Source organism: Copadichromis virginalis, linkage group LG7, assembly GCF_057382275.1.
Source record: "Copadichromis virginalis isolate Kocher_CV1m ecotype Utaka linkage group LG7, C_Virginalis_male_GT1.1, whole genome shotgun sequence".
NCBI lineage: Eukaryota > Metazoa > Chordata > Actinopteri > Cichliformes > Cichlidae > Copadichromis > Copadichromis virginalis.
In genome coordinates this window covers 9,044,799-9,069,582 of record NC_140624.1, presented here as the reverse complement: position 1 = coordinate 9,069,582, position 24,784 = coordinate 9,044,799, and the positions used below count along the sequence as shown (strand labels likewise).

The following is a 24,784-nucleotide window of genomic DNA, read 5'->3' as shown; positions in this document are numbered from 1 at the left end:
AATGGTAACTTAAGCATCAAGTCAACCTAATTAAAGCCACTTGAAAAGAACATTGGTGGGGAACGCAAACAAGCAATGCATGAGTCATTGTTTGCATGTGCTTGAAACATGTTGAAGTGTGGGTGAAAGGGGGGGCAGGGGAATATGAACGTGATCTTCTCTGGACCTCTTCTGGTGGCCTAACATGTCTTCAGGGGTTAGGAGTAAGGGCTAAAATTAAGAGAAAGTGAGCCACCGTGTGTTCGTTTCAAGAAAAGCCGGGGGTCTACGTGCCAGTGCACAGACTGGAAATGATCAACTGTACTGATTCAACATGACATACATGAAGCTGTAAAGCCCGTAAAAGTAAAATAAATTGGGATCTCATCTTTTACATTCAGCGGGGGGTTGGTGGGGTGATATGCCCAACGTTTATCATTGGCAGTGCAAGGATGGCTTCCTTTGAAAGTAAAATGATCAAAATGCATCAATTTTCTTCACCAGCATATGTTTGCCATCTGACACAAAGGAAAATCTTGAAAAGCCCCAGTCTCTGAAATTCTAAAGTCATAAATATGAAGGACTATAAGCTAGTAGAATTATTTCACTTTATAAAGCTGGATTATATGCATATGCGACAATGACTTTGATAAATTCGTTGGTGGGTAATCCTAATTTCCGAAACTCAAATGAGATATTTCAGATTAAAATGACTAATAGACCAGCAAGTAAAAAGCAAAACTGATACAAGTAGAGAGCTTCTTACAAAATCAACATTGAATCTTAGATGTGATGTGCTCTTTGCACAAACGTTATACTTTTTAAGGTAATGTTATTTATTTATTTTTTGTATAATTCTGATTTTTTTTTTCCCCCTTTGGAAATCTTATCTGAGGAAAAGCTACACTGGTGCTCCTCCTTATTTTATTTTTATGTCTTTCACTTTACGACTTTTAAGTGTATACTCTCGTTTGACGATCCACCGTTGCCAGGTAACGGATTAAGTAAACCTTAAGTCCGGTTAAATGTTGGACAACTAGTGAGCAGCAGAAGTTTTTAACGGTAATATGCAGAATCGGATGCGATCTGTTTACTCGCGGTTTTTCAGTTTCTTTCTGGTTATTTTAAAAGCTTCATAAAAACGCTATGTTCAGACAAATTATACCACACTCTTTAATGACATACAAAGCCATATCAGTCACGCAGCGAAAGATTTGTTTGGCCACCCCAAGCTGGCCTCAATATCGACTCGGATAATAGTTGACAACTGTGGCTGGTCGGCAAACTTCTGCACTTTTTAGAATAATGAATCTGTTAAAACGGATTTGCGTTGCCTTCGTTGTGGTTTCGATGGAGTGTCATTAGTTTTAGCTAACTAAAAAACTTGACTTGTTCGCAAGTAAGGTAAATGATTTATCCATAACGTGTAGCTTAACGCTAGCCAGCTAGCAGAGCTTAGCTAAAGACATAGCAGCTAGCAGCATGGGCGATATAACTCCCAGGTTCGGCAACATGAAGGCTTTGTTAGGATTAGTTGCCGGAGCTGGAGCCTCTTATGGCATATACAAACTTATTAGTTTCAAGAGGAACAAGAAAAATGCCACAGGTGAGAATCCTGGGGTTAAAGGCAGTCAGCAAAGTGAAGTGAAGATACAACCGGGGAGTCTGCTGGCCAGAGTGTCCGGACTGGATGTTATCTGTCCCCGACCAGCAGATACGGCATCAGGTAAGGACCCCAGAGCCCTTAAAGATGGACTGTAATCCCAGCTGCTATTTAAATCTGAATATTCCAGAAAAATCTTCAAATATTTTTGTTCGCTGTTAACTTGTGAATATTTCATCATCTTCGGACTTGGATAATAATTAAAAATAAGCTTTTGAATCAAATGAAAAAGAAAAGGGTTACAACTGATCCATAATCTCATCTTTATGTTATGCTTTATAGGGGACATCATCCACCAGTCCCCTGACAACCTGGAGCCACAGCACTTGAAAATGCTCCTGTCCTGTTTGCAGACCAGCAATAATCCCTCCGACAGGTGTCGGATTCTTCTTACATTAGGAAACAGTGCTGCCTTCACTGTGAATCAGGTACAGTAAATTTACTGTATCCGAAATGTATAGATTGGAGGAGTTATTGGTTGACTTTAATGTTCTTTTCTTCTCTGTTAATCCCTCAGAATCTAATACGGGAATTTGAAGGGATTCATATCATAGCTGGGTTCCTTTCTGATCCTGCGCCTGAAGTTAGGGTGCAGACTCTGAATGCTTTAAATAACCTCTGTATGAACATCCAGAACCAGGAACAAATAAAGGTATGTTTGTTGTATATTCATTTCCTCTTAAGATGTGTTTTTTCCATGCATGCACGTGAATGAAAGAGAGAGACCGGTGAAAGGATGAAGATGCAGGGAGCAGAGGTAGTAAATGTGGATGTGTTTAAATACCGGGGTCAAACATCAAAAGCAAAGGACAGCACACAAGTGAGGTGAGTAATGAGAACAGGCAGTCACACTGGTTGGAAGTAACCAGGGTGGACAGAATTAAATGCATCACAGGGACAGCTCAGGTTGAGCAGTTACAAAGTTAGAGAGATGAGGCTGAGATGGTTTGTCTATAGTTTGTTTATAAAAAAATAATTTAAAAAGATAAGCAAGTCATTAAAGGTGGGATGTTATAGGTACATTGTGATCATCAAACTAGGTAACAATTTTACAGTCTTCTTTTATCCACTCTTGAGCCAGTGCAAATTGCCCATTCAGAATCTCTTCTGCTTACCTTCGATTGTAACAAGTGGTTATTTGAGGTACTGGTTTCTTATCTGACCATTCTCCTTTGACATCAGCAAGGCATATTTGCCCAAAGAAGTGCTGCTGAGTGGATATTTTATCTTCTTTGGACTATTCTTTATAAGCCCTAGAAATGATTTGTCTGCGGAAAATCCCAGTAAATCAACAGTTTCTGACATACTCAGACATTCCCTCTGGTATTAACATCCATTTCGCATTCAAAGTCACTTGGTCTCTTAATTAACATATTGTTACAATGGTGCATGCTAGAATTAAACATACTGGTAGTCAGAATTTCAAATAATGTGGTCAGAGTATGTAGCAGGTAATCGTTGTGAGCCAAAGATTTAGGTTTCAGGTAGCTTTAAAGGCTCCAGACATTTTTTTTATTTTATTTTTTTTTTCCTACTCTTGGATCGATTTCAAAGAGTAGGGGATTTTTTACTTTTTGAGAGAGAGCTACCTTAAGCACACAGCTCTGATTGTGAACACAGAAGCCCCACACAACTGCTGCCCTAACAGACTTGTGTGGGGCTGCTCCAGTCTGCATACCACAGCATCCTTGGGCAAGATGCTGATCCCTGAGTTGCTCAATCATCAACACTTATAGCTCTCTTCCACTAGTACCTCCGCAGCTTGGCTTGGTTAAACTCAGTGCAGTTTTTAAGGTTTTTCATTAGGTGATAGCACCTGGTACCAGGTACTTTGTTAGCATCTGCTCAGCTGAAGTTCCAAGTCAGCTCAGTCAGTCTGAAAATGTGGCGTCAAAAGACTGAATGCCACCGATTGGCCAGTCAATGGCATCATTCAACGAGTCATGAGAGTGACTCCTTCAAAAATATCGAAACCACGATTTTTATAGCTTGGCAACAAGAGTTTTAAAAATCTCTTTCATTGTTGTGTTGTTTGTTTCGCATACAAAACGTGTCACAACTTTTGGCCGTGATGCTGTACATAAACAGTACTCAATTGTAATGGAAAATAGCCGAGCAGAGTAGGTACAAGTGAAAAAGAGGCTTTTGATGTAGAAAAGAGTGTCTGTGAATGAGACATGTTGTTTAAAGTGCTTCGAATGTTCATGTAGAGTAAAAAGGCATTATTACTACACTCTGTTCAACATCTACGAGGTATTGTTTTCATTTTGCTTCATTTAGTCATTATTCTCTGTAGCTGTTGGCAGACAGCTCTCTTGTTTACATTTGTTTATATAGCTGTGAGTTTTTTGAAGATGCATTTTACTGAAAACGTCATCCTGTCTGTCAGGTTTATGTTCCACAAGTGCTGGAACTCATTGAGATGTCACCAGTGAACTCGGACCTTCAGCTCGGTGCTCTGCGGCTGCTCACAAACCTTTCAGTAACAGACAAACATCAACACTTGCTGAAGGAATCCGTTACTCTTTTACTGTCCTTGCTGGTCGTGAGCAATGAAGCCTTACAGGTTTGCAAGTTTAGGGCGTGAACTCTTTCAGTTCCCATAAGCAGATTGTTAAAAGCTATAAGGATGAAATAATCTTTAAATCTTAACATGAATGTGTGCCATATGTAAAAGCTGCTCTGGTTGTTTCAGGTTCAGACTCTGAAAGTCCTCGTGAATTTGTCATCGAACCCAGATATGATGGATGACATCGTTCAAGCTCAGGTGAGACCAAAAGGAAATTAAAATCCAGCCTTTATCTGACCGTCTTCATGAAAAGGTTTGCATGTTTTTTGTCATACACAGGGACTGAGCAAGCACTGTGCAGCTTAGTCTTAAGAGGCCATCAGAAGAAACAGAATTGCAGTTAGCAGACTTATTAGAAATTTTTCTTTGCTTTCTTACCCCAGGCGCCAGCTTCCGTGGTGCTGCTATTTGATGAACGAACAGCTCCTGCAGTGCTTCTCCGTCTGCTGACCTTTGCAGGGAACCTGAAGGCCTGGAGGCCATCAGCCCAAGTGGCTGATGAACTGAGGCGCAAACAAGATTGCCTCTTCCGGGTCATGCTAGACGAATCCTCCCAGCTACACGGCAGATTGGTTCAGCTGCTTTCACACCCGGATGGAGAGATCCAGGCCCAGGTCGCCCGTATCTTGACGTAGACCTCCTTCCCTGCATCCCATTATGCTTCCAAAACCACCAACCATCACATCACCATCGCATTTCCCCTCTTAACTTGTATGTAAGTTGCCATTAATCTTGTAGAAGAGTAGGTTATGTGTAGCCTAAAGCTTGATTTGGAGATCTCTGGGAAATCTGTCCCCCAACTTGCGTAGCAGCGTCGACATGTAAAAAGGATTAAAATGGGGCTCCAGTTATGACGTAGATCGGACGCAGAAGTATAATTCATGTGTACGTGTGGATGCACTGCTTGCACTCCTTCCATATCTGCAGCGTTCCTTGAATCTGTATTTTCAAACACAGCTACATAATTTGTTCTACTTCACTGGCCACTCTTCCCTCATTCTAGCGTCTAACACCACAATTAACTGATGGGCAATAAGGGAGCAGGAAGCAGGAGGAACCCTTTCATTCAGTGGAGTGCAAACAGGCCACCTCTTCCTGTTTTTCCTGCTGCCAGAGACTGTTTTCCTTCTAAAATATCCACAGTGCCCTATTTTTCTTCTGAGAACTTTCCCCTAAGAATAAAAAAAAAAAAAAAAAAAAAAGCAAACACAAATAATCTCTGAAGCTACTTTCCAGGTGAAAATTCTTAATCCAACTCCACTGCCAAAAGTTTTCTAGAGAACGTTTTAGTATGACCTACAGCATGAACCTGTGCACTGCACCCCCTCCCACCGTGGTTCAGAGAGACTTTTAGCTGTGTTTTTAGTTTAAGAAGCAGGGTGTTGTGATTCTTAGACGGGCCAAAGTGAATTTAACTTAGAGGGGTTCAGTGTATCAAGATGAGACACTGACCCGCCAGTATTAAGAAGTGCTAGCTGAGTTATGTGAAACATCTAAGAATTACACCATTTCAGGAAAACTTTTATCTTTAATGATGTGCTGACCACAGCTACCTGAAAGGGTTTGATCCAGGCTGTGTTGGTGTCACTGAATGTCTCTCTCACTCTGTGAACTGGACTCCAAATACCTGCAAATCCCCCTGAGGGAGGAGCTGGAGGAAGTTAGAAAAGGAAAAGGATGTTTGGACTGCGTCGATTGTTCCACAGACGCCGCAAGTATCACAAATAGCTGTCAGACTGACAAAGCAGTGTCACAATGATCATCTGAAAGCTCTTTCTCATTTACAAAAAAATCATGGTATTGAATGTTAAATACAAGCCTTGTTATGTTAAGCTATGCACTGAGAAGACTGATTCACCTGAGAGGTTGAGGTGCATGAAAAATGTAACTGTGATCCCAGAAGATGACGATAAATGCGAGATTTTTACTGCATGGGTCAGTCCAGGTGTGTTGAAATGCTGCACTTTATTTTATGTTTAGACACTGATTTTATTGAACCCAAAACTAAATATATCTCAGGCGAATAGGGTTTACCAGACATGTGGAGTAGGAGGTTGATTTACTTGTGACCTGGATTATTATTATTATTATTATTATTATTATTATTTATTTAATTAAGCGTTTTGCCTATAAAATGGAACATATGTTTGTCTGTTTGAATGGTTCAATAAATACCCAACATGGTAAACTTTTTTTTTCTGTCTTGTTGTTGTTGTTTTGGATGAAATTTTGAATAAAGAATGTAAAATTCAGATTGTTCATGCTCAGGCACCAAGGTTGACAGTGTTTTCATTTTCATCGGTTTGGTAGGTCGCAGGAAAAATGCTGTTGCTAAAGTCTTTCACTGAGGAGAAACCTGAATGCATCACGTCACTCACTGCTCCTCGGGCTTTTAGTGCGTCACTGACCAGACGCTGAAATTGATGCTGTCTGTAAATCTGTCAATGGCCAAGAACCAAAATACGTATTTTCTTCTTTTCTTTTTTTTTTATTTTTTTATTTATGGTCTCCAGACTAAACATGTAGAAATAGCAGTATCTTTTACAGAGGTAAATATGCACCAGAGAGCTGGAGCACACAGGGTGTGCCCTGACTTCAGCACAGGTTTAAAGACTTTTATGGTCTCCACCAACTCTGACTTAAAGTAAATGGAGTGTAAAGTTTGAGATCTCGCAACAGACAAATTTAAAAAATAAAACATCAGAATAAAATAAACACCGCAGACAAAAGACAAAGTCCATACTCCATTTAATCATTTATAACTGGGGAGGTATTTGGCAAGCATAGCGACTAATAGAGATAATGAGTTGGAGTTCAGTTGCTTCGACTGCTGATGGTTAGGCTCTAAATGTTGTGGATGACTGATGGTGTCTTTAGTGTCTGACTTTTGGCACGTGTATTTATTTGTTAATCAATAATGAATTGAGAAGTGTTCCTGTAACTGTCTGGCTCAGATGGCATCCATCCAACCAAAACAGATCTGTGTGAAAAGGGATTTTTATATTTATTTTCATAAAAACACATTTTTAGGACATGATAAACAAAAACACATCAAGTTGATTAATCTTAAAATTAAGCTGAGGTCACTTATTCTTGCGCTGTGACATTAAATTCATGTTACTTGCTAACTAACACAACTGCAGATTTTTAATAAAACTATGTATTTATTTATTTATTAGTATCTCGACTCAGGGATCAAGCACCAGAACCATTTGATCCTACATTTCCCACAAAACTTCCCATCATGCATTAGTCATTAGTCATCCCCTGACTGGTAAAATAAGCTCGTGACTTCCAAACTCCATGCCTAAAGTTGGCAACACGAACTTCCCATAAAAACTTCCAATGAAACGCTGAGGTCTAAAGTGTTTTCTCAGATTTTAGGAGGCTCCTGCAAATCCACAGCCAACTGTAGGGCGCACGACCGTTTTCACAGTATTACGGTAATTAGTAAACGGTAAGTGGAGTTTTATCCAAAATGTCGAAAACGTTGTTTTAATTTCTTTCTTCAGAGTTTTCCCGGCCGTGATCTGCATTTGTGCAATAAATAATTGTAATCATCTCCACCGACAAAAATAATAATTATAAATGAGAATCCTGATGATCTATGAGACTGATTGTTTTGCGCTACAGATGAATTTCGTAAACATCTATGTGAAAATGACGCAGACTTTAGCGGGGGACGCTGATGCTTTTAAGCCTTTGTCTCCCTCCCTCCCTCCCTGCCTGCCTGTCTCCACACAGCCTCCTCCCCCTCTGAACAAACTGGATGACCATCCCCGGATCACCCTGACTCCATCAGAGTCACAGCGCGGTTCAGTGGGTGCGGATCGGGACGCGCAGCGGGAGCTTCGAGGATTTCGGATTAAAAACCAGCGCCAGCTATGAACACCTACAGCATTAAGCAGAAGTAAACGGAGCTGTGTCACACCGTCAACACAACGCGTCGAGGATGAACACCACCGCCGCCGCCACAGGATCGGCTTCTTGCCGTTTCGCCCACTATTTTGTTGTGTGTGGAGTGGACACGGAGACGGGCCTGGAGCCGGACGATGGAGCAGGTAGATGATATTTAAGGACAAAAAGACACACCCGCCAATACACAGATACGCAGCATGTTATGTTGGATGACAGCATTAGCCAGGTTATATATTTAGTAATTCATATAGGCCTATTTGTGTTGCCCAATTGTGTCTCTGTTTGTGTGGGGAGGGGTGACAGCCATTTAAATATGATTTTTCTTCTCCCTGTCAGTGCTCTAAATAATATGTGTGAGCAGCCTGTGCAGAATATCCTCAAATATATGAAAAATGTGATAAATATAAGGTTATATTTGGGCAGGATTTGTACATGTCTCTGAGCATGTAGTATCAGTTGGATGTGAAAGCAAAGACAAATGATGTGCATTGTATCATTTCCCAATCAGTCTTAAGCCATTGAAAGGAATATTTCTGATATATTGTCTTTTGTATCCCAGGTGCGGTCTGTTTATATTATACCCCTGTTTAGGACACATCACTTGGCGGCTGTGTTCATTGAGTTTTCATCATATTTTCAGTCTAGTATTGTGTCACATTAGATTTTATTTTATGGTTTCTGCAAGTCATCTACTGCTACACCTGCCTCGGGATCACAGGAGAGAAAGGGCAGAATCGAGGGAAAACAGCAGCGTCCTAATTCTGCTCGTTAAAGCTGTAACACAGCTGGAACATCCAGGCAGGGCTGTTTGCTCCCAGAATACACTCCTCTGTGAATCAAAATGTACTGATTAATCCACGTGATTTGGGGTGGTCTCAAACAGAAAGTGACCCATCATTCTTATTTTCCTCTTTTAACCAAGAAGGTGAAAGGGATGTGATGTCATATTTTGGGCTGCGGTGAAGTCTCCTCATCTCAGTTGCTTATTGGGGTTTATTTGTGGTTGACAAGACTCTAAGAAATAGAGAAATATCAGGTGGCGTCACCTCCTTTTGCAGCCAGTTGTTGACACTGAGCTGAGAACAACTCTGCCCAGGAGGCTCGTGTGACGTGCGCTGCGGTGTTTGTGAGAAAACGGTCACATCGCAGGTGTGCTGAATACCTTGAGCGTCACTTCCAGATCTGGAGCAGCAGTCACACCCTGTATTCTCCTCATCTCTGGAGCAGCTGTTGTGAAACAGCTCCTCATGGGGGGGCTTTTAGCAGACATGCTTGTTGTGTTTTTTTGCTCTTTGTTTTGTTTTGTTTTGTTTTAAAGCTCTAATTAACCACTGGGTTAGAAAGCTGCCTCCTTGGCTACTGTCTCTGAGCTACACCATTGTACTTATGTAACAGCAGGTCATCGCAGACCCATCGCTGCAGGGGGGCTCTGCTCCTTTAAAGGATTTCTCTCCCTGTGTGAGGGTTTTTCTCCTTTACTCACAAGTATTCCACAAGTTATAGCCCACTATGTGCTCTAAATGTGTCCCATATACAGTTCCTCTTTCTGTGAGAGTGTGTAATTGGTGAATGCCCACCGAGAGACAATCTGCCCTTGTTAGCCTCTCAATACATGCCACTGTGTTTCTGCAGCCTAATCAGATTTCACATGACGTTGCCTGTTGGAATGCTGAATGGCCGACGCTTCAGCGCCCGTGCAGGCACGATGATGGTTACATAGGGGAGAGATATGACATCAGTGGAGTAGTCCCTGATCGCACAGAGCGAGCTTTATTGTGCAGGGAGATGTAAAGCCTATATCTCATTATATAATTAGACATTCTGCTTGATTCATTTGTTTTTTTTTTTTCAACATATTTTTAGGCACTTGGTGCTTTCTTTGTTCCTGAGCTTCAAGTCTAAGATAAAAACCAAAATTTCTTTTCTTTTTTTGGTCGTGCGAGTCACCTTCAGTGGTCAGGCGCATCAGTGGTGGAGTGATTTAAAGTGTCATCAGTCAGTACCAGATGACACGCCTGTCATTTTAATATCTCTCTACTTTTTATGCCTGCTCATGTCATGGTGTGATGAATGGGACAGCAAAGGTAATTTAGTTGGTGAAAGTGATGGATGTCTGTCTTTATTGGCTGCTCACTGGTGGCTGATGGAGTTGGCCTGTTTTAGGGACAGTGGAATGAATATGAAACACTAAAAACAAGACACGGCTGATATTAAAGTGACCATTGTAATGAATTTGGATACTTGGATGAGACATTCGTCACTGTTTTTGTGACAAATCGGTGTGAAAATGATAGTTATTCTCACGCCTACAGATGATGTAAAGCATCCAGCACATTTCTTGGATCTAGTGAGTCTGTTAATGTGCTAATTACAGGCCTTTAAGCTTTCATTCAAACACTAAAACAAACCTCCCTCCACTCCACTCCACCTCCCCTTGCTCTGTTACCCCGTGAAACACACACAGGCTGCATCTACGTCTGTGAAAGCTGTTTGGTGGGAACCCGTGTCGGGAGGAGAGCCGGGGGGGGGTGGCGGTTTAATTAGGTCAGCTGATAAAACCCAGGCTGACGTAACCTGTGACGAGCACAAAAGCTTTGTCTCGATGGCGATCATCGAGGCCACGGCGGAAATGGAAACCATGGCAACTCCTTCAGCGATGCTCAGTTGTGCCTCTCAGCGCCGACACTAATTTGTATTCTTAGTAAAGAACACTGCCATTCCCGCCCCGCGTCACTCTCGTCCATTAGCTGTCTCCCACCTACCGGTCTGAGTCAGTTTGACTTGAAGTGGCTCGCTCCTCGCTCTGCCTGCAGCGCAGTTTCTTGAGGTGGCGTGCGTCATTTCGTGGGCAGGTGATGTGGATGTTCCTGAAGGGTCGAATGAGTGCTGCAGAGCTGGTTTGGCATTTACAGATGATTTTGTTCTTGTGCAGCGATTCCAGTGAATGTCTCTGAGAGTTGATGGTGTGCTAGTAAAGCAGGGAACACAAAGAAGAGTACTGTTCAAGGGCATCCCCCTTAGAAAGAGGATAAATAATGAAAGTACCTCGCTGATTACCCTCTGTGAATCATACACCCGTTTTTTTATTTATTCATTTATTTATTTTTTTGCTGCAGCTTCATCTACTCGCACAGACAGCATTTTGTATGTAACCCGAGCTAGAAGCTGACACATGGTGCCGAGATTTAAAAAAGAGATACTTTAACCACACGAGGCAATGCATGTGTTCACTGCAGCAATTTATGTGGGATATAGTTCTCTTGCATGCACTTTGAATTCAGCACCTCTTATCAGTTTAAAGAGTTCCCTTCTGCAGTGTCAGGGATGAGGCTTGTTGCATTGCTTTTCTTTATGCTAATGAGTTGAGTTACATAACTCTTGGAGTGGCTTTTCCCACTTTGCTGCAGCACATGAACTTCTTTTTACTATCTGTCAAGGTTGCCCTGGTCGTTTTTTATTAATCAAAGCTGCTGTCATGTTCTGATGCCCTCTGGTCTGTCCTTTCTGTCTCATTATGAATTCTGGTTCAGCATCGATCAAGGTCACCCTGCATTAATAGAATAACCTCTTTACTCAATTTGTCTGTCTGTCTGTCTTTCAGGTGAGGGCTTTGAGCACAGCCCTGTTCGACGGTCCTTCAAATCGAAGGTTTTGGCTCATTACCCTGAAAATACAGACAGGAACCCCTTCAATAAAGATGCTGTCAACATGGTGAGATGTTGGATTGCACAGTGTTGGTCATTTTCTGTTACATCTGCAGCTGAAGGACAAGATGTGCCTGTTAGAAGGCCAAATGATTTTGTTTCTCTTTCAGCTATTGATGGAGAATAATGGAAGAGGCAAAGTCAGCTGGAGGGAAGTGTAATAGGAGTTACGTGCTGGCTTATTTTCTGCCCCTTTTCATCAGTCTTGCTTTCATCTAAACATGCAAAACAGGTCTGGATGATGAGAGCAGCATCAGCCTCACAGTTACATGAGTAATCAGACGGAGTGGAATCAGTGTTGGTTTGTTCTAGACCATTTCATATATTGTGCAAAAGCACCTTCCTCTGGCTTTGCTTTACTTTTTGGGGTCTTTTTAAGCATGTCATTTTATGTAGCTAATCCACACTTTTCCCCCCCCAGGGGTGGATTTTTGCTCTGATTACATTGTAGGACAAAATCAAGCCTATGCTAGCACAAGAATATTTAAAATAATTGCCATTTTTGATGGTGGCAAACTTCAGTTTTATCAGGTTGAAGTGTCTGGAGGATGGAGGATGCTGATGTTTGCTGTTGTATATTTTGGTTTAACCCTCCATTTATATACTTTTTGAGGTCGGTATTGAACATTGTCACTCTGTACTAAAACATCTCTTGTTTTCTCTCCTCTGTCCTCCAGCTCTGCATGCCCAGAGGGCTGTCCTTTCGCACTCAAGCAGACAGACTCGATCCTCAGTTTCACTCGTTTACGATTTCTTTCGACGATGGCACGCGTTCCTACGGCTTTGTTCACACCTTCTACGAGGAGGTGACCAGTCCTCAGATTATCACTGCCATGCAGACACTCTGTCAGATGCACCATGTGGAGCACCACTCCTCTTCATTGGCCTCCTCTCCCTCATCCTCCTCTTCCTCTGCCTCCTCACCCTCCACCTCCAGTATGGACTCACTTGCGAGCAGCTTGGATGAGTCAGACGCCGAGTCTCTGGCTGGGGTGTCTGGCTGCCTCGGATGTGTAGGCTCCTTCGATCCAACGCGAGACACCCTGTATGTGTCCAAAGCCCTCTGCCTCGTCACGCCGCTCCCTTTTCTTCAAGCTTCACGACAGTTTCTGGTTCAGCTCCACCAGGCTGTGACGTCACAGACAGCCCCACCACTCCCTCTAGAGAGCTACATCCATAACATCTTGTACGAGGTGCCGTTGCCTCCACCTGGAAGGTCGCTGAGGTTCCATGGGGTGCAAGGGCCCATCCTTTGCCAGCGGCCCGGGCCAGGTGAGCTTCCTTTGGGGGAGTATCCTCTTGGAGATGCGTTCTCCCTCCTGGGTGTGGACAGCATGGTGAAACTACTTACCTGTGCACTTCTGGAGACACAAGTCCTGCTTTACTCTTCAGGTAAGCACTGAAATTACAGATTTTATGCATGCAAGATATTTTGGCATGTAACAGGAAAAGCAAAGCCGTAATTAGGAAAATAAATGACAGCTGAGTCTCACGCAGCTGCTTCAGTTTCAAGCTCCTGGTGCTGTGCGTGCTTGCTTTATGTCCATGTGTTGACTTATTCATGTTCATAAAATGTGTTGTTTCATACTATGACCACCATAATCATCATTAAGGAGGCTCAGCCACCATGTTAGGTTTTTCTTAGTGGCCAAGTTTGGACAAGAGGGTTAGGGTTAGATAGGGAGTGCTACGTTATCAGTTAATGCCAATTAATTTGGTTAGATAGCTGCATCCATAGACTGTATGGGGACAGATACCTGCCATGGTAAGTAACAGACAAGGTAAACAATATAATGTGTAACTTCAAGCTTAAGTAGTTTTTAAAGGGATGATTTCAATAAAAAAATAACTGCAACATAAATTCGCTGTAGATCCTAAAGCCATAAGCAGGTTGTAAAAAGTCTTTTATTGCTGTAAAGTTGGCATTTTAACACAGGTGTCTGCAGGGATAGACCACAGACTGTACTTAAAAGATGGACATCATCACGGTGATGTCACCCACTGGTTTCTAAACTCTGTATTTCGTGTTTAGGAACCAGAAGTGACCATATTTGGGCAAGAGGGTGAAGAGTTAACATGTCACTCAGAGATCATATCAAGTCTGTTTGTTGACATCATTAAAATATTGATTTAACTTTTGAAGCGCACACATGCTGGATATGAAAAACATTTATAATGACACCTTTGAACTCTAATAATAATGACTGCACATACAGAAAAGCAGCTGTTCTTTGTATTTAACACAATAATATGACATGAAGCCTGCAAGTGGTTTGTCCTAAAACAAAAAGTAGTGGGAAAGCCCAGCCTATGTGTGCATAGTTCTAGGATCGAGGGGGTGCTGGGTTTGACAGATGGGTTTTTGTGGGTAAATTTTGGAAGCTCTGACAGTGCAGCTTAGTGATATGGTGATGAGACCTCCGTAGTCATTAACTGTGCTGTGTAACAGGAATATGAATGAGCTCAGAGACGGCTTAACGCTTTGTTCGGATGTCTCTGTATACAGACTACCAGCGTTTGATGACTGTGGCAGAGGGCATCAACACACTGCTGTTCCCATTTCAGTGGCAACACATCTACCTGCCCATCATTTCTGCACCACTACATCACCTGCTCGACGCTCCTGTGCCATTCCTGATGGGTATCCAGCGCAGAGATGGAGCTCAGCGATCCTCCCTCAATCTGCCACATGAGGTACATCACTCAGAGGGAAAATTATGCGTAAATGTCTTTGCCGTTTCCCGTGTGAATGTACCAGTCAAAACTGCAGGATGCAGACATTTTAATAGAAGCTAAAATAAAAGGATCTAAAAATATACCATAAAACTTAGACGATCTTGCAGCCATTTGCTTATCCGCTCCATGGTTCATGGAGCGCACCCTTTGCCTCCAGCATGTCGAACTGGGATGATGCATTTCTTCTGAGCTGCCTCCCCCTTTCAAATCCAATCCTGCATCCCAGATCACTTTATGCTGCATGAATATCTTGCCTCTGAAGCTTCTTTGAAGTCTCTCTGCCCCAGAAAAGAGGCAGCGGTAAGACAGCTCTGAGGGGATGAAAGCAAAAGTGCAGAGCTCCAGAAATGCAGAATAATGGGGCTGGATGAATTATTAAACAGAATTAGAGCTCACCACTTATTTCCCCCAAGGCCCTGCAATTTGAAGAAAATGAGGAACATCTTAATCATACATATTTGAGTGTTTGCAGTTAATTAGTAGTCCTTCATTTTGATATGCATTAAAAAATCCAGTGTGTCCACTGATCCGAAGAATAATCAGGAAACAGAGCATAACTTAATTCTGGTGAAATAAACGTTTGTGTAGTCTCTGAATGTGAAACAACCCTCCCCGACTATTCTTTCTCCTCTTTGTCTTGTTTGGTTTAAAGATGTGTTAAAAAACAAAACCAAACACTTGGAAGTGATGGCACTTGGAGGAAGGATGAAGCTGAACAGAGTCGACTTTAACAGTCCATTCTGCAGTTCATCTCCCCTGAGGCTAAAAACTCACTGCCGGAGGTCACTGCTGAAGGTCGTGTGGCTGCTGACTGTCGAGCACTGCTGAGCTCCGCTGCTGCTTACAGAGGCAGTTTTAAAAAATAATCTTTCTGTGGTTTGTTGCTTGGCAACTTTATGGGCACAGTTGTTTTTTATTTTTTTGCAAAGGTTTCACATCGCTATCGCCGACTGATATTGCACTTTCCACATTGTCTCCTGTTGCAACGATAACAGATAATCTTTCACATGCTAATATCCTGTTTGCGTTTTTGCACTTATCAAAGTGAAATGCTAAGAATCTATTAATTGTGTGTAAATCTCCATCTCAGAGCTTAATTAGAGGGTAAAGCTCAACTCACTCTGTCTGGATGAGATAACTGTCTGTACATTGTGACAGGATAAACCTATTATGATTATCTGATTGATGGGCAAACTGAAAATTGTTTGTCGTATTGTAACTGTCTGGTTTGTCTCATATTCTAACACAGGCTAACCTGTGCTTCGTGGACATTGACAACCACTGCGTCGAAGCTCCTGAAGACCTTCCCCAGTTTCCGGATCAGACTGAACTCATTCAGGAACTGAGTGAGGTGTTGTTGCAATTTGGGCTGCCTCCACAGGGCGGTGTGATCGCTAAGCCCACGACCGCCTCTTCCTCCTCCCCTCGGCTAAGCAGCCTGGTGCTGGAGGATCTGATGGAGGACAGAAGGAACGGGAACCTCGGAGGCGAGGAGTTGGCGGTGCTGGAGAGGCTGCAGGCTCTGGCGAGGAGGTGTGGAGGAGGAAAGATGTCAGATGGAGGGAAGACACTGGGACACGTGTTTGAGGAGGAGGAGGAAGAACTGAAGGCTGCAAAGCTGAATATTCAGCTGAGGGAGGTGTTTGCAGGACGTTTTGCTGCAATGTTTGGCAGATATGATGACTTCGTCATCCACAGCGCTCTGGATTTGGACTCTTGGTTGACTAACCGAGAGGGGATGTTCAACTTTGATAAGGTACTTTAGTGGATGACTGACTGATAGATTGCATTTATCTGAAATAAGTCATATTATTGTTATATCTTCATTCAGTAAACCCCTGCTTTTCAATGTTTTAGGGTTCCTTTCTCTCCGTTCAGCCAGCGAGCCACTTGCACTTCTTGTCCCGGTTCTTGGAGACATCCATGTTTTCTTCTTTTGTGGATGGGAAGGTTATATCTCGCTGGGCAGATAGGGAGCCACTACAGCAGCTGTTCGACAGCCGTTTAGAGCGAGAACGACTGTATGACACGGGGAGCGAAGATTCCTGTAGTTGTCTTTACAGGAAATGCACTACCCTCTTTGAATCAGGTACTGTGAAGGTGCCCAGGATCACAAAGGGATGGGGGGGAAAGTGAAATGTGGCATGAAACATTTTACATGTTCTTATAAGTCTTATTATTATTATTATTATTATTATAATAAATACTGTACTGTCCAACAAGGAGCACATACAAACACCAGTTTAGATGTTGGCGTCCTAACGAGAGCTGACTTTATTTTCATAGATATTCATGCAAATTGGACAGTAAAGTTTATATGCTGAGATAAGTTATTAGCTCCTGTAAGTTTAGTGGAGCTCTGACAAGCGCTAATATATATGCATACACAAATAAAGGAGCCTCATCGTCATTTTAATAATTACATATAGTAATTTAAATAAGCTGGACATGCTAATGAAACCCTGTGATAAGCCACTGGTAACTTATTATTATTATTATTATTATTAATAATAATAATAATAATAATAATAATAATAATAATAATAATAATAATAATAATAATAATAAATCTTTAAATGGGTACTGTCATTGCAAAGAGGGACTTATGTATTTAAAAAATTTAATTAAATTAGAAAAAAACACTACAGTTTAAGGACACACACACATAAAGCATAAATATACAGTATTTTTTTTTTTTTTTTTTTTTTTAGATATTTTATGAAAGTGATACTTGTAAACTAATGGAATAGCAAAAAAGTTCTGAATCACATTCTGTGTTATATTAGATCATCTCAATGCATATTTGAGATTCAGGTATTTGTTTTAGTTTGATATTACAAACCACAATTTGCTAGCAAAGGTTAGTGCTGCTCTCCCAAAGTGTGGGGTAGGATTAGGGTTAAGACTTTGATCCCAGAGGGTTAAGGAAGGACCACTGTTGTATTTCTAATAGGACAAACTGAGAGTGAAACGTGCTAGTGCACTGTGGCGCACCGAGGCTTCAAAGAAGGTGGGAAATGCATGCATATAAACAATGTCAGCTTGATCAAGTCCAGACAAAAAAAATGTAAAGTCGTTCCAGGTGGGTCTTAGAAGTATTTATAACACTCAGCACAGTTCCAGTTTTATAAACATCAAGGGTTTAGATGTTGAAAGTAGGCTGGATACTTTCAGGTGACTGAGTGAGTTGCATACACTGTGTTTTACTAGACTTCAAAACAAGCACAAATTGTATAGTTTATGCATTGCGTGTGGAAGTAAGGAGGACCAGGAGTGGACCCCTGTGGAACACCTATGATAATACAAGGGGGGCACTGAGTTTTATCTGAAACCCTTTATTAGACTCTTCCATACCAGCTGAACGCAGTTATTTCAGTACAATAGCATGATCACATGGTTTAGATAGGTCTGTAAAATGTGTAAAATATCCATGACTTTAGTTGTATTTTAAGTAGATGCCTGACGCTGTTTCACCAATGGTTTTTCCAGAATATAATTAGGATATAGCAAAAATATTAAAGGAAATCTGAGCAAAATTATGCAATGAAGCTGGATGCCAGATTTCGCAGAGGGAATCTGCAAATCTGACACCATCTGCCCGTCTGTTTGGGTTTATATGGTGATTATGCTGCTTGGCCTTTCTCTCCCTTTTGTGATAAGCACTGAGGATTTTGCATAAACTGTGCTTAGGGGGATTCTTGCACCAGGTTATGCAGCCATATAAACTGTAATTCATTCAACATTACTGAAACAAAATAAAAACCAAATTACCTGGTGGATAACTGGAACACAAAAAGCAATGGGATCGAATGAAATGTAAGGGGGAAAAGATGGGTAGAACTAGTAAATTAGAGAAGAATGAGGCACATGCTGGTCTGTGAGCATTATATAAGCAGAGGACAGCAGGGCTCTGTGTCCTGTGAAAACTGCTGCAAAGCTGCAGCTTTGAAGTGGTGCCAGCCTTTCATCTCTGTGGCTGGTCTGTGGCATTGTTCACAATTCACAAAGTCCATACGTTAGACTCCAGAATAACATAACATGGTTACTTTCTTTTATACTGTGTTAGGGTGTTATGCACAAGCCATTCATGGAAATAACTAATTTAATTGAAATGTGAAATCCCTTTAAAAATTAATTAATTAATACAAATGAAAACAAACAAAAATAAATGTTTTTTTGTTCACTTTTTTCTCTGCAGGTCAGACCATCGAGCGGAGGCTGCTGAAGGCCGACCACACAGCCATACACCCCCACCTGCTGGACATGAGGATTGGCCAGGGTCGTCATCACCCGGGCTACTTCCCTAAGCTGCAGGCGGATGTCCTTGCCCAGGCACAGAACACCAACAAGTGAGATTCGTTTCCTGCTGTTATTAAGATTAAATTAAAATCTGTTTCTAGTGAGTAATGAAAATAATTAAAACTTTATTTCCAGGCGTGACTGGTTTACTCTGATTTGTGTAAAATTATGGATTTTATTTTGCTGTGTCATCAGGTGGTCCAGTCGTGTCACAGCCTCTCGTAGGTCTGAACCCAAGAGATCCACAGTTTCTGATCAGTCAGGAGTGGACAACGAGCAGAGACAGGTACCTACAGTGTGTGTGTCAAAAAACACACACACAGATTAGCATGCAGGCTTCAAGGGGTGTGTGTCTAATATGTTACCTGTTTATTCAACAGAAATACACCTTTGCGAGGAAGAATCTCCGCCAGTCTAAACTACTTGACCTGACGCCTCAAGCTATCACTCAGACGCACCGGGAGTTTGTTGATGGGCTGCTCAGCGAGTGTCGTCTAAAGGTAAGCGCTCTCGTTAGGTGCTTAAAATAGGAATGTTCCTAATTATTTTACTCAAGGTTAATGCAAAAATCTTCTTCTTTTTAGACCAAACGGATGCTGAAGGAAAGGATGGGGAAGGAGAGTGTGGAACTGGGTCAGGGAGAGGCCAGCATCACAGGCCTGCAGGAAAACACACTCATCCACGGCCTGTGTGACCTGCTGGAGAGAACATGGGGCCACGGTCTGCAGGTGAAACAGGTGAGCTCACGTGGCATGCTAAGACCGCGCTGTATGTCTCCATGTGAAGAGACTGCCTAGAAAAATGTCTGGAATGGCAGATGATTGCATGCATGCTGGAAATTAACTACTGCTTATTGTGAACAGGGGAAGTCTGCTCTTTGGTCCCATTTGCTTCACTACCAAGCTGCCCAGGGTAAGACGGAGGCACCAGCTGAGTCTCCAGGTCAGAGCACAGCCCCCCGTCTGTACTGAGCTACTTTTGGAAATCACTGAAATAAGAATGGACTCATAATTGGTGCTTTTTCTGCCTTTTCAGGATCTAACTGTTCAGACCAGAGAACAGTTGATGATGGCGCTTTGCCCCTGAGAGGATCGTTAATACAGGATATGAGGTAATGAGGCAGTTGATGAAAGGGGCTTTTAGTTTTCTAGATGAGCTCAGAGGATATTATTAGTGTAAAAGTTGAATATTGCAGCTCCTTTTAGCCGGTCTGTCGTTCTTCCAGGTTTATCCAGACCATGAGTGAGGGTCTGTCTGATGTGGGTCAGGCCCGAGCCTGGATCCACCTGGCTCTAGAGAAGAAAATACTATCCCAACACCTCAAAGAGCTGCTCACAAATCAGGAGCTGCTCCGGTAAGAGTTCACAGTTGATAAATAAACAGAAATATTGCTTTTTTATTAATTTAGTTTGCAGTATCACTGATATTGTTCTCTCTTGGGCCCCTGACAGGCAGCTGTACAAACCTCATGCATTCCTGCTCTGCGAGGAAGAAAGGGAGCAGTTTTTGTTCCACCTGCTCTCTCTAAACACCGTGGACTACCTCTGCTTTACACGTGTCTTCACCTCAGTCTGTAAGTCATGCGAGCTTGAACAGCAGAAAAAATTTTCTTTTGTGCTGTTTATTACGACAACCACACTAACTTCCTCCTTATTAACACGGATTAAAAGTGTCCCTGCAAAAAGACCCTCCCTCCAGACATCAAAGAGAAAACATGAAACCTAATGCCAAAATATATTGCAAGAAGAGTTGGGCAGTGGATAAAAAAAGAGGGACAAATGCATAAAACGTGATTTTGCGTGTCTCTCTAGGTATTCCATATCGTGTTGTTATAATACCCATGAAGAAGCTGAGCATCGCCATGGCAACAGTTGATCCTTGGGTGTGTGTGTCAGGAGAGTTGGGCGATTCTGGAGTTAGACAGATCCCAAAGAATACACAAGAAATTTTTTTCCAGGTTGGTATTCATCCCTCTGTTGTAACATCACAGCCGATGGAGACACAAACACAGAGAGCTGCTCTTACTGTGATTTGTGGTTTTGATTTCAGTGCAAGAACCTGGGCAGGCTGAGCACTCTGCAGCTGGGACAGGAGAACTCGGGCCTGCTGGCCAAGTGTCTCATTGACTGTGTGATGGTGTACAATGAGATTACAGGGCACACCTACAAGTAAGATTCGTCCTCTGATATTCTTCGGTCGTTGAAAGCTGCGTTTGACCTCGCACAGCATTTGATACTGTTTATGAACATCAGCTCACAGGCTGATAGTGTGTTAAAAATATAATAAAGGCTAGATGATCCAGCTGTTCAAAATCTGATGTCTGAAATCTCTAAACACTTTAACCCAAAGGTTGCTTAGAAAAGCTGATGCAGAAAGTATGTAGCTGTTTTATGCAGAGGAAAAAGACTCTGTGAATTTGAATTTTCAAACCACTTTGATAGCTGAAGTTACATTATCTATAATATGTTTGTTTTTTGTTTTTTTTTTCGTTTTGACCCTAATGACTGCCTCAAGTTAAAACACAAAACCGTAGCAGATAATAGAAGGCTCTCCCTTCAGCCAAATCCTTTTATTTTTTTATGTAGTCTTTATTCGTTTTTAAAATCTTGAATACAATGTAACGCTCAGTCTTTGTTTCTTGGAAGGTTCCCTTGCGGCCGATGGCTTGGTAAAGGCGTGGGGGACGGCAGCTTGGAAAGAGTCCTCATTGGTCAGCTGGTGTCACCTGGTGCGGAGGAGGATGCTGGAAGGTTGACAGGGACACCTCCTCCGGAGCTGGCCTCTCCTTCTCAGAGTGTGCGGACAGTCCTCGGATCACTTGGCAGCCGTAGCAGTACGTCCTGACAAAGAACACATTCTTTAGCACAATAGTTGACCTACTTGTTGAACGAGCAGATGATTCTGCTCCTGGATCACCTTTCTGTTCCCCTCTTAGTTTCATTATTCATCCTCGTGTTCCTGTTGCTAACTGCACTTCATTCATCTTCTCAGGGATGCCGTTTGTTGAAGTACAAGAGGACATGAGGGAGGCGGTAAATAACCTTGTGAAGCATTTCCACAAACCTGAACAAGAGGTGTGTGTATGCGTGTGTGAGACAAGTGCTATATTCGTTTTACTTGCCGGCTCACTAAGCTGAAAGGGTGACAAAATAGTTAATGCAGACAGGAGAATATTTGCAGCAACTGTCAGCCTCCCGCTGTGTTATTTTTATCTATAACATGGTTCATTACCCCGGCCTCTCCAGCGCGGGCCTCATTTGTTTCTCTTGTGTATCAGGCTAGCCTTTCTCATCTCCGTTAAGAGCACAGCAGAGACCTGATGCATCACTTGAGTTTGGCTATAAAAGGCTTCTAATTCATTTTAATAACGTCTTTAGTACACAAGCTTTAATGTACATGCATACGTTCTGTTTACTTTAACAAATATGAGACTGTTATAAACAGTAACATGAGCTTTTGTTTGAAGTAGGTCTATTAACTCTCTGCTCCCATTCCTATCACCCCAGAGGGGAAACCTGACAGTCTTGCTGTGTGGTGAAGGAGGTCTGGTGCTTTGCTTGGAGAAGTTCCTCCTCCATGGTCTCAAATCCAACCGACTTTTTCAGAGGAATGTGTTCGTTTGGGACTTTGTGGGTAAGTGTAAATCAAAGAGGTGACGTCTATTTCCTGTCTTGATCTAGTGGGGAGTTAATCTGCATCTCAAGTTGCAAACTAAACTAAAAAGGTCCACCAATGCTTTCCCACAGAAAAGGCCGTGGCTTCCATGGAGACTGCTGATCAGATGGGTGACCTGCACGGATCAACACTGACAAAGGGCCCGCCCTGCGACCTGCTGTGCCACTACGTCAGTGCCATCAACGCCTCTCCTAGAAATATTGGAAAAGAGGGCAAATTCCAACTTTTTGTCTGTCTGGGAATTAGGTGAGCAGATTTTGAAACTCCCTTTGAAATCTGAATTGATGTTGTAAGAAAACATTTTGCAAGACACCCTCGTTCCTCAGGTGGAAGATGTTGTTAAAGCAATCACAGGCAGGAAGGTTATTTTCTTTTCTATTCTTTTATATAAAGCAGAATAATTTAAGCGGTCGTCGTCGTCTTCTGCTTTTGGCCAGATCATCTGTATCCATCTCACCCTGTCCCTAGCATCCTCCTCTGTCACACCAACCATCTGCATGTCCTCCTTCACTACATACATGAATCTTCTCTGTGGTCTTCCTCTTTTTTTCTTCCCTGGCATCTCCAAATTTATTGTCCTTTCTTCCACATATCCACTGTCCCTCCTGTGTCTAAATCATCTGGCCTCTTAACTTTGTCTTCAAACTGCTTAAACTGAGCTGTCCTTCAGATGCACTCATTTTTAATCTTGTCTGTCTGAGTCACTCCCATTGAAGATCTTAGTATCTTCAGCTCCACCTCCATTTGTTTCCCGTTTGTGCTACCACCTTCAAACCATACATCATAGCAGTTTGCAATGATAACAGTATAGTAGCTCAAGAATATTATTAAAGTTTAAGAATCATAGTTGACGCCCTGAATACAATTGACCTTGCAGTGCTTGAAAGCTTCAGCACGTTCTACAAACTTTATTTATGACCCCGTTATTGACCATCGGTGTTCTCGTCTTGGCAGGGACCGGCTTCTCTCTCTGTGGCTCCCCCTGCTGGCAGACTGTCCCCTCACAGCTCGGACATACGAGGACGGTGCTCTGCTGCGGGACCGTGCTGCTGTACACTCCCTCTCTCGCATGCTGCACACACTAAATGATTTCGCCATCACTCTGGAGACAGCACTGGTTAAAGGAGTTGACCTCTGACCTCTGAGTTTAGCAGCTACGCTGACAGATTCAGATATTCATCTTCCCAAGAGTGGGGAAGGGAGGTACATTTGGACATTTGGCGAAATGTGACTCTGTCATATCATCACGATCAGCAAAATGGACAGTGAGCTAGACAAAACCGCTGGCAACTCAAGCACCAAACATATTGCCTTGTTCACTGATGTACATGTCTTATATACTCTGATTGCTTCAGGAAATAGTCCTGTGCTTGTTTACACTGTGAAGTTCTGTTTCCTCGAGGAGAACTGGAGGGTCATTAATAAACTCACATCTACAGTCAATATTTTCCCTGCTCACGTCATTTATACTGTACCTAACACTAGGATAACCATACCTGTCCTACTGCTGTGTTGTTTGCACTTGAATTTTAAACTAAGCACATGCATGGCCAGAATATGTTTGTTTTTTGTTTTTTATGTCTTTTGGTGTTGTATTCTCAAACGTCAGTTCTCAGGCCTTATTGTTATTACTATTATTACCATAATTATTTTTGATTTCATTTGATATTTTAGCAAATAGTCAAAACAAATTATTATACCCCTCTATAATGTTAAATTTTTATATATATATATATAGATATGTTATGCTATTATTATACTGCGTAATGTCTGGCCTGTTTCTCATTGTTTATTTCAGTTTGGGGTCACATGTGACGCAGAGTTGTGCTCACGAAATCCTCAGTTGGTAAAACACTGGAACCAAACTGGTGTCCTAGTTGTGTCAGTTTAAATAGTCCTTGTCATTTTGTCAGAAAGCCCCCCCCCCCCCCCCCCCCTTCACTTCTCTCTGATTGTAAATATTTTGCTTCATCAGATCTTTGATAGGATTGTTTCATCCTTCCATCCCATGTTCCTATTTGTTGTTGGTGTACTGAATTTGTGACATATTTTTTTTCCTCTACAAAGGCATCTTGTTTGTGTCTGCGTAACAACAATGGATCCCACTCCAGACACACTCTCTCGTGTGGACAGTAGTCATGCTGTTTTGTTTTTAAGCTCTTCAATTGTCTGCAAAAAAAGGGAGAGAGGGAGAGAGGGGGAAAAAAAATCAGACAATGAATAGAGTACATGTTCTCAAAA

The 24,784-nt window shown here is 42.2% G+C and overlaps 2 protein-coding genes across 2 annotated transcripts; both read left to right on the top strand.

Moving 5' to 3' along the window:
- Positions 1–981: 981 nt before the first annotated feature.
- Positions 982–6,480, top strand: armc10 (armadillo repeat containing 10). Its single transcript, XM_085461554.1, has 6 exons — positions 982–1,705; positions 1,925–2,070; positions 2,160–2,294; positions 4,032–4,208; positions 4,338–4,409; positions 4,595–6,480. Exons 1-6 carry the CDS (start codon positions 1,462–1,464, stop codon positions 4,844–4,846), a joined length of 1,026 nt encoding a protein of 341 aa, XP_085317680.1. The 5' UTR covers positions 982–1,461; the 3' UTR covers positions 4,847–6,480.
- Positions 6,481–7,591: 1,111 nt separating this feature from the next.
- LOC146704413 (DENN domain-containing protein 5B-like) lies at positions 7,592–24,737 on the top strand. The gene is made up of 22 exons (XM_085461541.1): positions 7,592–7,668; positions 7,956–8,272; positions 11,731–11,840; positions 12,511–13,225; positions 14,340–14,527; positions 15,819–16,325; positions 16,427–16,658; positions 18,768–18,918; positions 19,064–19,154; positions 19,249–19,368; positions 19,453–19,605; positions 19,732–19,810; positions 19,904–19,979; positions 20,094–20,222; positions 20,320–20,441; positions 20,680–20,825; positions 20,918–21,036; positions 21,514–21,701; positions 21,860–21,942; positions 22,375–22,501; positions 22,615–22,789; positions 23,498–24,737. Exons 2-22 carry the CDS (start codon positions 8,164–8,166, stop codon positions 23,679–23,681), a joined length of 3,804 nt encoding a protein of 1,267 aa, XP_085317667.1. The 5' UTR covers positions 7,592–7,668; positions 7,956–8,163; the 3' UTR covers positions 23,682–24,737.
- Positions 24,738–24,784: the final 47 nt, after the last annotated feature.

Coding starts and splice junctions, on each gene's coding strand:
- LOC146704413 (XM_085461541.1), top strand. CDS start 8,164: ATGAACACCACCGCCGCCGCCACAGGATCGGCTTCTTGCCGTTTCGCC. Junction 19,606..19,731: donor ACGGTCTGCAGGTGAAACAG/GTGAGCTCACGT, acceptor TATTGTGAACAG/GGGAAGTCTGCTCTTTGGTC. Junction 20,442..20,679: donor ACGTGTCTTCACCTCAGTCT/GTAAGTCATGCG, acceptor GTGTCTCTCTAG/GTATTCCATATCGTGTTGTT.
- armc10 (XM_085461554.1), top strand. CDS start 1,462: ATGGGCGATATAACTCCCAGGTTCGGCAACATGAAGGCTTTGTTAGGA. Junction 1,706..1,924: donor ACCAGCAGATACGGCATCAG/GTAAGGACCCCA, acceptor TATGCTTTATAG/GGGACATCATCCACCAGTCC. Junction 2,295..4,031: donor AGAACCAGGAACAAATAAAG/GTATGTTTGTTG, acceptor CCTGTCTGTCAG/GTTTATGTTCCACAAGTGCT.